The 14,393-nt window shown below is 42.8% G+C and overlaps 1 protein-coding gene across 2 annotated transcripts in view; it reads right to left on the reverse strand.

Moving 5' to 3' along the window:
* The window catches only part of SYN2 (synapsin II), a 284,431-nt gene that overhangs the window by 60,868 nt on the left and 209,170 nt on the right, over window positions 1–14,393 (reverse strand). For both annotated transcript variants that reach the window (XM_040408483.1, XM_040408484.1), the window contains exons 6-8: window positions 12,642–12,704; window positions 6,149–6,291; window positions 1,660–1,734 (exon numbers count right to left, since the gene is read on the reverse strand). In XM_040408483.1, the coding sequence (XP_040264417.1) occupies window positions 1,660–1,734; window positions 6,149–6,291; window positions 12,642–12,704 (281 nt within the window). The remainder of the gene's footprint in view (window positions 1–1,659; window positions 1,735–6,148; window positions 6,292–12,641; window positions 12,705–14,393) is intronic.

A 14,393-nucleotide genomic window follows, 5' to 3' on the forward strand; every position in this document is an offset into this window, starting at 1 on the left:
TCTTGATGAGCTTCAAGAGGTAGTCCCCTGAAATGGTTTTCACTTCACAAGTGTGCCCTGTCAGGTTTAATAAGTGGGATTTCTTGCCTTATAAATGGGGTTGGGACCATTAGTTGCGTTGAGGAGAAGTCAGGTGGATACACAGCTGATAGTCCTACTGAATAGACTGTTAGAATTTGTATTATGGCAAGAAAAAAGCAGCTAAGTAAAGAAAAACGAGTGGCCATCATTACTTTAAGAAATTAAGGTCAGTCAGTCAGCCGAAAAATTGGGAAAACTTTGAAAGTAAGGGCTATTTGACCATGAAAGAGAGTGATGGGGTGCTGCGCCAGATGACCTGGCCTCCACAGTCACCGGACCTGAACCCAATCGAGATGGTTTGGGGTGAGCTGAACCGCAGAGTGAAGGCAAAAGGGCCAACAAGTGCTAAGCATCTCTGGGAACTCCTTCAAGACTGTTGGAAGACCATTTCAGGGGACTACCTCTTGAAGCTCATCAAGAGAATGCAAAGCAGTAATCACAGCAAAAGGTGGCTACTTTGAAGAACCTAGAATATGACATATTTTCAGTTGTTTCACACTTGTTTGTTATGTATATAATTCCACATGTGTTAATTCATAGTTTTGATGCCTTCATAGTCATGAAAATAAAGAAAACTCTTTGAATGAGAAGGTGTGTCCAAACTTTTGGTCTGTACTGTACCTGTCTGCGCTCCCACAGCAAGCCTGGCTTCTCTGTGGGGGTGCCACCATATCAACCAGCCCCGACGACTCAGCGCCGCAGTCCTCTATGTGCTAACATCAGGGCTGTAAGACCTATCAGATAGCAGGGATGCCTGGCCAATCAGGCTTGGCGTCCCGTGTTTCCTTATAGCAGGATATTTAAACGGGTCACTGGAAGTCACCGTTGCCTGTGATTGGTCTTCTTAACTTCGCTAGCCTTTTCTGAGCTACCTCAGATTCCTGGATCTCTGACTCTGTCCTGGATTGCTGATTTTACCACTGACATAATCTCCTGGTGCTGACTCTGTCTTGTATTGGGCTCTTTGTTATACCCAGTTCTTACGTGGTCTGTCTGACTACTCTTTTTACCCCTTCTTTAGGCCCTGTGCACCAAAACCTATGCCAGGTAAGGGACGATCGACCAGTTGGTGGCAGCTGTTTAGGCAGATCATTCAAGTAGGTAATGACAGTGGGTGGAATTTAGGGCTGCACTGGTCACTACCTTACGTGACAAGACCTTTCAGCTAAAGGATTGTGTCAATGTTCTAATACATACTGGGCAGGAAAAACATTAAAACAAGCTAAGATTAGACTCCAGGAATAGTTAGTCATTAGATGATCTAATGGATATTTTGTGGAAATTCACCACCAGGACCCCACCGATCTAAACTTCTGAAATGGAAAAGACAGGTATATTAAATTGAAGGGGTAAACGTGGTCACCTGAGCACTGTGCCACTTTGGCTCTGCTCAGCTCTTCTTGGAGGAAAGCTGATAGGGCACAGCTCTTAATTGGGCACTTTTGCCTCTTTGTTTCAGGGCCCGGTTGGAAGTCCCATGAGTAGGACCACCACCAAATGTAGAAAAAAAATACAGTTTATTTGCCATCTATGTTGGGGATTTATGACACATGAAGTCAAGCAGTAATTGTTACTCACCTATCTGACATTGCCACTTGTTCTAACATTGCAGACCCAGTGTTAGTCTTCCAGTTACCTGATATGGAGGTTCTCCTAGTAAACAGAAGTAAAATTTCACTTATAGGAACCAAATCAAATACAATTATAGCATATAGTCATCTCACAAATGTAACCAAGTCCAAATGTGTAAATTATTCACTCTCATGTTGGGGATGTAGAGTGAAGACCCCTATGGATGACACAAACTTGCTCCCATTGTAGTCGAGACCCAGTGTCCACTTGTGCTTCAGAATTTTCAGCATTAAAAAAATGCAATTCTGATTAGGTTTAGTCTCAAAATGTGTTGTTTGCAGGGGCAATCCCCTTTTGCTTGAAGTGTCCCCTGAAACCAAGCTGATCATGGTGTGTCCTGCTGCTGGAACCCCCAGAGATCAGCATTTATTGGACCTTTTAAGAATCCTGCCATTACTGTTCAACCAAAAAAAAAGATTTTTTTTAACCCCCAAAAATGTGCAGTGGAACTCTGCAGCAAGTGCTCAATTACATGATGCTCATTAAAATGATTAAGCTATTCATGGAATGAATCGACATGCTGGGTACTCCATGGAGAGCTGCTACTTGTAGCCACAGTAAATTGATGGAGGGAATCCCCTTTCATTAACTCAGAACAGGGTATTTGCTGGGCCAGAGACCTGTGGGACGAGACCGAGGAGATCATGGTGAAGCACCAGCTGGCCTTGAGCTCCCTGAAGTCCATGTGGGTCTTCTGCACTGGCATGGCTGACTTTACTTATAGCCAACTTCACATCTCCACTAGATCAACTGTTATGAGCAGGGAGGGGGTAAGGTAGAAGCTGTATTTTACTTCACAGAGAAGAGGAACGCATGGGAGGGTGTGTCACCTGGCTGTGCCCACCACCAGTTATGCATCAACATCACCTGTCAGCAGCTCTGGGATATCCCGTCTCCTCCATGTGCCATCAGCCTCAAAAATCATGCCCACCGAGGCCAGGGAAAGCAGCAGCGAGGCAATGATGAGCAGAGCCAGGCACACACCAGGGAACTGCCTGCAACCCCCAGGCGCCCAATATTTCTTCCTACTGCATCCTGACTCAATTACTGCAGCCGTCGCTTGGGTCACCACATCTGGGTCACCAGAAACTTCACTCTCACCCTCTCTGTGTGAGATCTCTTTAGTCCATGCCGTCCGTGCTATTAATCCTGGCGCAGGCGGCAGGGACTGAAGAGAGTATGCAGGCTGTCCTGATACTGTGCTCCAGAAGAAATTATCAATATGACAATTTAAAAAAACATTGTCAGGGTTTAAAAGGGCGAATTAATCAAATTAATTTGATTAATAGCCCAGCCCTACCCCCAGCCATCAGGTTGACACTATTGTGGCCAGAGAACACTGTGGATGGCACTACTATAGGGAGCACTGTACTGCCGGCAGTCTCACGTATATGAGGAACTGTGGAGCTCTACTTTAAGCACCTAAGGCTAGGTACTTATATGTGGCAACATGTTCTTCTAAAACCGAAATTGTCGTATCCAGCATACGCCAGACATCACTGGCATCCAACAAATCCCACTGTCTATAATGGGGTGTGTCAGGTTTCTGGTATGGAGTCCGGCATCTTTGAAATCTGCCGGAATCTCGGAATCTTTGATGGAGGCTCCTGCCGAAGCCTAACCTGAAAGGTGGAATCCATGCAAAATCGTTACTGTATTCTTCCAATTGTAGACTGCTCTGCTCTGAATACTGCCTTTTCATGTCCTGCATTAGGTACCATTCAAAGGTTTATTTCAACAAATACCCCTTTGCGAACAAAGGAGCAGACAACCTATATTTTCCCCACAAATGGGAACAGTTCTAAACTTTATTGCAATGATTGGAAGTGGTAAATTCTGACAATGTGAACCTCAGACGAGACAAGTTTGCACAGCTCTGATCTCCATGTTTCTCATGCCCTTCAAATCGCCCATATTGCTCTAGACTGCACAGCAAGGTCACATATTTGGCTTTCAGGTAACTTTTACGGAAAATGTAAAAAGTTCATGGTACAGTGATATTATATTATGAAAGTAGAGCATTTAAGTAGAAGCACGCAATGGTGATTTCCTCATCTCAAACAATTTTTTAAAACAAAAGCCAACAGCATTGGTGGGTATACCCCCATAAAAAATGTCAATGTCTCAAAAACCTGGCATGTGGCCTTGAGCATCAATAACAGCTTGACAACAACATTTCCTGCTGTTCACAAGTCGACATATTGTCTGCTGAGGCATGGCATACCACTCTTCTTGAAGCGGGGCCCTCAGGTCATTGAAGTTCTGGGCTACAGATTTACGAGCCTCTACAAGGCGACTCATCTGATCCCATAGGTTTTCAATGGGATTCAGGTCTGGAGAAAGTGCAGGCCACTCCATTTGAGGTACAGTACCACAGTCTCCAGCAGCCGTTCCCTAATAATGTGACCTCGATGAGCTGGCGTATTGTCGTCCATAAAGATGAAATTAGGCCTGTGTTGTTCATGCAGAGGCACAATTACTGGATTAATGTTGTTCAAGTAGTAAGGGCTTGTCACTGGACCATTCACAAACTGTAGGACAGTTCTGTATTGACTAAGCAAACCTACCCACACTGTAACACCACCACCACCAAAGGCTCATCTGGTGACAACAGTGACTGATACATAGTGCTCTTCTTGACGTCTCCAATATTGTTGGCGGCCATCATTTCTGCTCAGCATGAATCGAGTTTCATCAGGGAACAGTACTAAGGCCCAATGGTCCATCATAGATGCTCCCTGGCCCATGCAAGACTAGAACGCCTGTGCCTGGTGGTGTGGTCAGGTACCCTTCAGGTCGTCTAGCACACAGACAGCGCTGATATAAATGGTTTTGAATGGTCTGATGTGACACTTGGGTGCCTCTCACCTCCCTTAAATGGAGGCGTGTGGCATTTATTATCTAATTCCGCAGGGCATTGTTCACAATGAAGCGGTCATCAGTGTGGGATGTGGCCAAAGGACGTCCACTACAATGCCTTTCTGTGACTCTTCCAGTCTCTCTGTGTCTCTGTTGGAACCTACTGATGGCACTCTGTGACACTCTAAGCTCAGTGGCCACTTCCGTTGCAATGGCGAGATACTGTTGATCATTTGTTAGGTGTCATCTTGGTCTCATGATGTCAAAATGTGAACAGCATGATGAGGAGGACTGTTTAAATACCAATTCTAATTGAACCAGGAAATTTATTGGGCGATTCATGGATCAAACACCTGTGGTGAATTGCCGTTAAGCTCCTTGTTAGATAATAGCAATTTGTGCAAAAAGTACTGAAACACTGAACAGTTGTACATGTGCATTCAAAAGTTTAGAGAAGGTCACATTAAGTTCACCTGTAAAGGTTAGATTGCATTTTAGGTTCATCCTGAAATTTCCCCCACAAGCCAAATATTCCAAACTTTTTGTGAGTAGTGTATATATATATATACCCATAAATATATATATACCCATAAATATTCATACCCCTGGCAAATTTTGACTTAAAGTTACTTTTATTCAACCAGCAAGTAATTTTTTGACGGGAAATGACATAGGTGTATCCCAAAAGATAATAAGACGATGTACAAGAGGCATTATTGTGGAAAAAAAACATTTCTCAGCTTTTATTTACATTTGAGAAAAAAGTGTCCAGTCCAAAATTATTCGTACCCTTCTCAATAATCAATAGAAAAGCCTTTATTGGCTATTACAGCAATCAAACGCTTCCTATAATTGCAGACCAGCTTTTTGCATGTCTCCACATGTATTTTTGCCCATTCATCTTTAGCAATGAGCTCCAAATCTTTCAGGTTGGAGGGTCTTCTTGCCATCACCCTGATCTTTAGCTCCCTCCACAGATTCTCAATTGGATTCAAGTCTGGACTCTGGCTGGGCCACTCCAAAACATTAATGTTGTTGTCTGCTAACCATTTCTTCACCACTTTTGCTGTGTGTTTTGGGTCATTGTCATGCTGAAATTTCCACGGGTGCCCAAGGCCAAGTTTCTCTGCAGACTGCCTGATGTTGTCGTTGAGAATACTCATGTATTGCTCTTTTTTCATGGTGCCGTTTACTGTGATTAGGTACCCTGGTCCATTGGCTGAAAAACACCCCCAAAGCATTAGGTTCCCACCACCATGTTTGACAGTGGGGATGGTGTTCTTTGGGTTGAAGGCTTCTCCTTTTTTACGCCAAATGAAGGAAACATCATTGTGACCAAACAATTACATTTTTGTTTCATCTGACCATAACACAGAAGACCAGAAGTCTTCTTCTTTGTCTTCTCTGTCCAGATGAGCTTTTGCAAAGGTCAAAAAATTACTTGCTGGTTGAATAAAAGTAACTTTAAGTCAAAATTTGCCAGGGGTATGAATAATTATGGGCAGCACTGTATATATCTATATTCACACACAACAGGCAGCATAACATATATATCTACATGACATGGTGAGCTTACATGTATGCCTTGTAGTTATTTCCTATCTTCTGAATCCGGATGTCATATTTAGAGTCTATGAAAGGTTCAGTGGTGGCATAGGTCTGTGTTAAGGCCACAACGCTAGCGATATCCTGGAAATCATAGTGGTTCTCTATCTTCACCTGTAGTGATGTAAAGAAAACACAATGAATGACTGCAGTTAGTACTGTATATGCTATAAGGTTATATGGTATACTGTTACTGCTAGATCACTCATAACAAGATCAACTGAAATAAATGCTACTGTATCTAGATATTGAGGTTACACTCTTGATATGGTACCCACTGGTTTTCTTATGACTCTCTCTCTCTCTCAGAACGTCCACCTAAGGTGTCCAGTGCTGGTGAGAAGTGGCCGTTTCTAGTGCACCAATTCCGACTGGATGGCTTGTACAATCTCAGGAATAACCATGTACAACAGGTGCTGACCGTGTGTGACCACCAGCACTGTAAACATTAAATGGACATTATGAAAGGCAATCAAAAGAATCCCAAAGGGCCCTCTCACAAGTGTGCTAGACACAGGATCAAATTTTTAATGATTCCAATTGAAAAACTTACTTACATTTTTCATGATGTAAGACAGAAATGTAATAGTTAATCAAGGAAAAACCCTTGTAACCAAGCATCTATGTCATCCACAGATTCACACAAATTACGCCCTTCTGGTCTACTACAATAGGTTATACCTCATTTTTACACTCTCAGTCAGCAAGATGACCACCATAAAAAACTTTTTAACTCTAACTGTAAGTTTACAGAAGATAACCTGCTAAATGTAAAGGTATTGTAATGTAATGAGTTATGCACTGTGCAATCCCAAATGGCTGAATACAGGCAAGCAGATAGCTAACAATGGGCAGCTTTTTGGTGTAATTACTGTGGAGATAGGCTGGCCCTGCACCCTTTGGCTTGTTGTGGCTGGTTTAAAGGAGGAGTCTTGCTTGGGCTTTGTGTGAAGCTACAACCTGTGAGCCTGGCAGAAGCTGATAGCAAGGAAAGATAATTTTCCTCTAGGCAAAACACCATTCCTGTGTGTGACAGCAAAGGTAATGCTTGTTTATGCTTATGGACTTTGCTGCTTGTGGAGAAGGTATATTGCTTCGGCGCCCACCATACCACTATAACGGATTGGCTGCCTGTTTAAAGATCTGCACCCTGGTGTGGGAACTACAGTATTGATTGTGAGAGTTTTGCATGCCCATGGTCAATTGGGAAGATTGCTTGCACCTATAAGAAAGGGACTTAGGGACTATTGCTACCATTATTTCCGCTGCCAATACACACCCATTAGGAAAAGTAAGCTCTGTGTTATACCTCAGAACTGTGCCTATTGCTGCTATCTGTACTGCCATTCTTATCATCCTCAGTAAAGAGACTGTTCTTTGTTATCATTAACCTGGGCTTGGTCTTTGTCTCCACCATTCGCTGGCTCTCACTCTACCTGACCTCCTGCCTTGAACTCTGCCAAACATCCTCCATCAATGGCACCCTAACTATCACTAGACAAGAGCCCAGAAGGATCCAGGGTGTTTCCCCGAGGGAAGAAAGGTTGTGCCCTCTATTTACTGCTTGGCCCAGGTATTGCCAGGGTGAGGACTGCCTCCGTGAACTTTAACTGCTTGGTCTGAATAGTTGAAACTTGTCCTATTTTTGCGTGGTGAAGGTGAGCAAAATACCTTTTTCTTAGGGCTCATGCACACGACTGTATGCCCTCCAAGAGATACGGTCCATAGGGGGGCCATATGTCCCGGAGCAGCATTGATCGTGTGCACCAGAGCACACAGCATCAGATTGTAATGATGCTGTGCACGTCGGGCTGCCCGTGGGACTATTGTCCCGCACTCATGCGATCTTATTGTAATCTATGATGCTGTGCGCTCTGGTGCACACAATCAATGTCGCTCCGGGACATATGGCCCGCTCACGGACCGTATGTCTCGGAGGGCATACAGTTGTGTGTCCTTATGTGTTAATACATACCTTGCTTATTCCCATAGGAATAAATGAAGAGAGATGCAGCAGTGACCAGATTATTGGAGGCCACGAGACGGGGCCCTGCCCTCAAGATAGGTGGGTGTTTTGAGTAGAACCCGCACCTGTTGGACATTTATGTCATAAATATCCAGATGGAAAAATGTACCAGGAAATTAATGGCGTTGTCTCACTTCAGCAAATGACATTTATCATGTAGAGGAAGCTGAAGTGTATGTGTCATATTTTTTTATTAAAGCTAGGCATGTATACCTGAGTTAGTCTGTCAATAATTGCCAAAAGATCTGTAATTACCTTATAATAACAGCTTTCATTAACTCCTTCAACCCCGGGCCTGTTTTCACCTTCCTGTCCAGGCCATTTTTTGCAAATCTGACATGTGTCACTTTATGTGGTGATAACTTTAAAACGCTTTTACTTATACAGGCCATTCTGAGAATGTTTTCTCGTCACATATTGTACTTCATAACAGTGGTAAAAATAAGTAAAAAAAACAACATTTTTATTCATAAAAAAATACCAAATTTACCCAAAATATGGAAAAATTAGCAAATTAGCATTTCAATTTCTCTACTTTTATAATAGATAGTAATATCTTCAAAAATAGTAATTACTTTACATTCCCCATATGTCTACTTCATGTTTGGATCATTTTGAAAATGAGATTTTATTTTTTGGGAACGTTAGAAGGCTTAGAAGTATGGAAGCAAATCTTAAAATTTTCAAAACCCACTTTTTAAGGACCAGTTAAGGTCTGAAGTCACTTTGTGAGGTTTACATAATAGAAACCACCCAAAAATTACCCCATTTTAGAAACTACACCCCTCAAGGTATACAAAACTGATTTTACAAACTTTGTTAACCCTTTAGGTGTTCCACAAGAATTGATGGAAAATGGAGATGAAATTTCAGAATTTCACTTTTTTGGCAGATTTGACATTTTAATCCATTTTTTCCAGTAGCAAAGCAAGGTTTAACAGCCAAATAAAACTCAATATTTATTACCCTGATTCTGCGGTTTACAGAAACACCCCACATGTGATCGTAAACTGCTGTACGGGCACACGGCAGGGTGCAGAAGGAAAGGAACGCCATATGGTTTTTGGAAGGCAAATTTAGCTGAACTGGTTTTTAGATGCCATGTCCCATTTGAAGCCCCCCTGATGCACCCCTACAGTAGAAACTCAAAAAAGTGACCACATTTTGGAAACTGCGGGATAAGGTGCCAGTTTTATTCGTACTATTTTGGGGTACATATGATTTTTTATTGCTCTGTATTACGTTTTTTGTGAGGCAAGGTAACAAAAAAAATTGATGTTTTGGCACCGTTTTTATTTTTTATTTTTACAGCGTTTACCTGAGGGATTAGGTCATGTGACTTTTTTATAGAGCAGATGTGACAAAAATGGCTTTTTTTTACACAGGTAATTTTATTTTTTTACGGTGTTCATCTGAGTGGTTAGGTCATGTAATATTTTTATAGAGCTGGTTGTTACGGATGTGGCGATACCTAATATGTATTTTTTTTAATGTATTTCACTTTAGCACAATAATAGCAGTTTTTGAAAAAAAAAATATGATGTTTTAGTGTCTCCATGTTCTGAGAGCTATAGTTTTTTTATTTTTTGGGCGATTGTCTTAGGTAGGGGCTCATTTTTTGCGGGATGAGGTGACGGTTTTATTGATACCATTTTGGGGGGCATAAGCCTTTTTTGATTGCTTGGTGTTGCACTTTTTGTGATGTAAGGTGACAAAAATGGCTTTATTTTTTTTATGGTGTTTATCGGACAGGGTGGATCATGTAATATATATTTATAGAGCCGGTCAGTACGGACACGGCGATACCTAATATGTGTGTTTTTTGTTTTTTTTTCCTGTTTTTTATTATAAAATAAGGGGAAAGAGGCGTTTTTTTTCTTTTTACTTTATTAATTTTATTAAAAACACTTTTTTTTTACTTTACTTTATTTATGACATTCACTTTTGGGGGTCTGATCCCATCTGCAATGCATTACAATACATCTGTATTGTAATGCATTGCCTGTTAGTGTATGACACTGAGTCATACACTAACAGGTTGCCTAGGAGACCCAGCCTGAGGCTGGATCTCCTCGGCTCCCGTAGAAGGCAGTTCCCGATGCCGTGCAAGGCATTGGGCAACTTCTTCACGGCATCAGGGCAGCCTCTGCACGGAAACGGGCTGCCTTGTGTCGCATCGGGTCCCCGCCACAGCAGCGCGGGGACTCAATGCGATCGTTCACCTGACACAAACTTCTTCTATGTCGCGGTGAGCGCGGACCGCGGCATAGAAGGGGTTAATCCGCCGGCATACAGCACGGACTGCCAGCTACCACGGACTGCCGGGCCTCTGCAGTGATCGTGCGCGCACCGCTCCGGTGCCCGCACGATCACTATGACGTACTATTACGTCAAATTGCGGGAACTCAGTGGTTCCCATGACGTAACAGTACGTCAAAGGTCGGGAAGGGGTTAATGTCCTCTGTCCCTTTCCACAGCTCCCTTAAAAGACAGTTGCTATGGCTAGTCTGTCTCTGGCTAAGAAGACAGGAATACGGAGGGGCGGTCCTTCACACTGCATGCCTGCATTAGGCTTCAGAGTGAGGAGGCGTGTCTCTCAGTAATCCAATCTGATTGGCTGGCAGGGGGCTGCTGGCTACAGCAAGTGTGTATGTGAAGTGAGGGAAAGCAGTTTTGTCTTCAGAGAACTGGCAGAGGAGCCATCTTGAGAAGGTCCTCATATTTTAAATGTTTAAACAGCCGTAACTAAGGGAAAAACTCAAGGAAAACTGTGGTTTGTGAAGAAACTAAAGATTACTTTATGAATAATGCTGCTGCAGCAGTAACATATGCAAATTTTTTTTTATTTTTTATGAAAACATGACAGTTACCCTTTAATACAAGCCACTTACTAATGTATTGTTATTATCCATATTGCTTCCCTTGCTGGCTGGATTCATTTTTCCATCACATTATACACTGCTCGTTTCCATGGTTACAGACCACCCTGCAATCCTTCAGTGGTGGCCGTGCTTGCACACTATAGAAAAAAGCGTCAGCCTCTCTGGTGGCCGGGACCATGGGAGCGAACATAGGTTGGTGGTTTTTCCTATAATCTGCAAGCACAACCACCACTGATGGACTGCAGGGTGGTCTGTAACCATGGAAACAAGCAGTGTATAATGTGATAGAAAAATACATCCTGCCAGCAAAGGAAGCAATATGGATAATAACAACATATTAGTAAGTGGCTTGTATTTTTTTCTCTACATGATAAATGCCACTTACTGAAGTGAGACAACCCCTTTAACAAAGATTGGACAATCCTTAAAGGGGTTGTCCAGGTTCAGAGTTGAACCCAGTCCCAGACATACCCATATTTTCACCCAGGCAGCCCCACTAAGATGAGCATCGGAGAATTTCATGAATCGTGCAGGGCAAAGACATTTTCAGGAGATGCAGTGACGTATCAGGCTCTCCATATGGACTGCAAGGCGGAGGCGTCCACCCAGCAGTGAGCCCAGTGACATCCTGTAAAACGGCTAGGGCAGCGCTAAAGCAGGCCCATCAGAGCCGGTGATGTCACCGAACACACTGCTGGAAGGAAGCCTCCGCCTAGCAGTGTGTTATTGTAAATAAAAAATGCCCTTGCCCTGCGCGATGCAGTGCAGGGCAAGAGAGATTATCGGAGCATGAGATTCTCCGATGCTAACATCAGGGGGGCTGCCTGGGTGAAATTCTGAGTATGTCCGGGTTCAGCTCTGAACCCGGAACAACCATTTTAAAGTGAATGTCCACCCTTGAACAGCATTTATTTTTTTTCTGAATAGGAAAAATTTCGGTGTTAATAATTTTTTTTATATATTTTAAAATCCCTGCACAGACATTGAACTGAATCATACAGTAAAATTTTGGCTGCCTGCAGCCACCACTAGGTGGCACTTAAGGTCATCAATATCACATCTTTGGGGGCAACAGTTGATGCCAGAAACTATACAGTTGACTGAGCTAGAAGCAGACATCCCTATATGCTGTGTAGAAGCCATGCCAGGGCAATGCAAGTGAATAGGAGCTGGTCAGTGAGGGATGACAGGTGTTGGACCGACCTTATTTTGCGGACTTATTCTGAGATAGACCATCAATATCTACTCTAAGTCTCGGAAAACCCAAAATGTTTTAATTCAGTTCTCAGTTATATGTCTGTGCAGGGGATTTGGAGCTCTATATCAGACAAACGGAACCTGGATCAACTTTTTACAAAGTTCACCAGCATGGATTTTTAGGCCTCAAAATTGCATTTTATTAGCAGGTGACATCAAATAATGTATGTAAAATTCCTGCATAGCGTCTGTACCCTCTGGTAGTCACTGCGCTGTGAGTGGATATGAACTCGGAACCTCCTGTACTCTCACAAATATTAACATATATTGAATTAAGAAGGAACGAAATCTATAGCTACCTTTCCCATTCCGGAATGTGCATGTCCAATCTTCACTACAACAGGAAACGTGGGCATTGCAAGCTGGAAAACAGCCAAAAAGCAATAATTATTACCTAATAATATAAATGCATAAGAGAAACATTGACGTTGGTAATTTCCATTCTGTTACAACATTTAATTACAGGCCTCCTTTTAAAATGATGCTCCAGTATGCAAAAGAGGCAAAAATTAAGCCACGGTTATTTACCCTCTTGCACAAACAGGTACACAAAAAATGTGTGGTGCGGGCTCAGGAGCTGAGCCCACTCCATACGGTACATGGCATGTTCTGGTTGTATTACACAGCTGACGCCTGCCTGCAGTAACTGGGATCGGAGGCAGGCCATCAATAACAAAATTCTGGACAACCCCATTTCTTAGGTGAGAATGAACAGACCTTGCAGACTCATTTCAAAGTGTGTTTTTTAACAGCCACCCCTCGTATGCACTACTGTGCATGATAGATGATTAAAGGGGGTTCCTGATCACAAAAAAGGGAAAATCAAAAATATTACAGCTCACTTGTTTAAAACCAATTTTTATCAGTCTCAAATGTTGAATACTGATCACAGAAAATTATCCCACTTTCACATACACACAAAAAGGTCCTGGATGAACATTTATACCAAGTAACTTTCACACTGGTGTATATTATCAGACACACGGCAATGGGTACATTCACATGAAAAAATGTGGCCTTTAAAAATGTATACAATGGCAGTTTTTCATGTTTTGCCATCAGTTTTCTAACAGTCTATCCGCTTTTAAAACGAATGAATTTTATTGGCTTTGTTTAAAAGAAATCCCAACCCCTGCAGTGCCCTTAGTATATATTAAGTTCCCCCATTGAGCCCCTAGTAATATAAATGGCCTCCAATAGTGCCCTCCATATTGTAAAATGGCCTTTCATAGTGTCCCAAGTAGCATATATGCCCCAAAGTGCCCCCAGAATCATATATAATAGCCCCCACCACTGGTAGTGCAAGCGATAAAAAAAAAAAAAAAAAAAAAAAAAAAAAAACAACTAGTCCTTCACTGGAGGCAGCAGGACCTGACACTCCCAGCATGATCATGGGACGTCATCGCGCTGGGAGCGCAGGTCCTACTGCATCCAGTGAGGAGTGGGTATCCAAGTGGTTGAGGTATTTTTTTTTTGTTTTATTGATATCAGTGGGGTTAATCTGCCCCGCGAAAACAGCCAAAAACAGAAGATGTCCTATTTTGTGATGGCCACTCATAGGCGTGTGTACGGGGCTCACTACGCGAGCAGAAGCGCCGCATAGAGAAGGATGGACTTGCTCCTCCTCCAGACCTCCCCTGTAACATACATGTTCGAGTTCTCGCGTTCCGTGACGTCACGCAGAGGCGGAGTCACGGCAACGCTAGGGTGAGGCCCGGCCATGTCACAGCGCAGTGCCAAAGCAGAGCCCAGCGTTTTCTCCCAGAACGAGTTCCGGGCCAGGTAGAGGCTGCAGCACTTTATTTCACTACTTTCAGGGTCAGGACGGCTCAGCTCTATCATTTAACTTAAAGGGTCAAATGTCTACTGCCTACTACTGATTGATAGTTAGTTAAGATTCAAATACAGATTTTTCTGACTGTTGTAAACTTGGAAGATATATACAGTCTGTTATCCTGAAAACAGTAATTGTAGGATACAGAATTCCAAAATATGGATCGGTTTGTTATCAAGAGACCAAAGAAGCCAATACCTCCGACTCGGTGGCCAAC

Source organism: Bufo bufo, chromosome 9, assembly GCF_905171765.1.
Source record: "Bufo bufo chromosome 9, aBufBuf1.1, whole genome shotgun sequence".
NCBI lineage: Eukaryota > Metazoa > Chordata > Amphibia > Anura > Bufonidae > Bufo > Bufo bufo.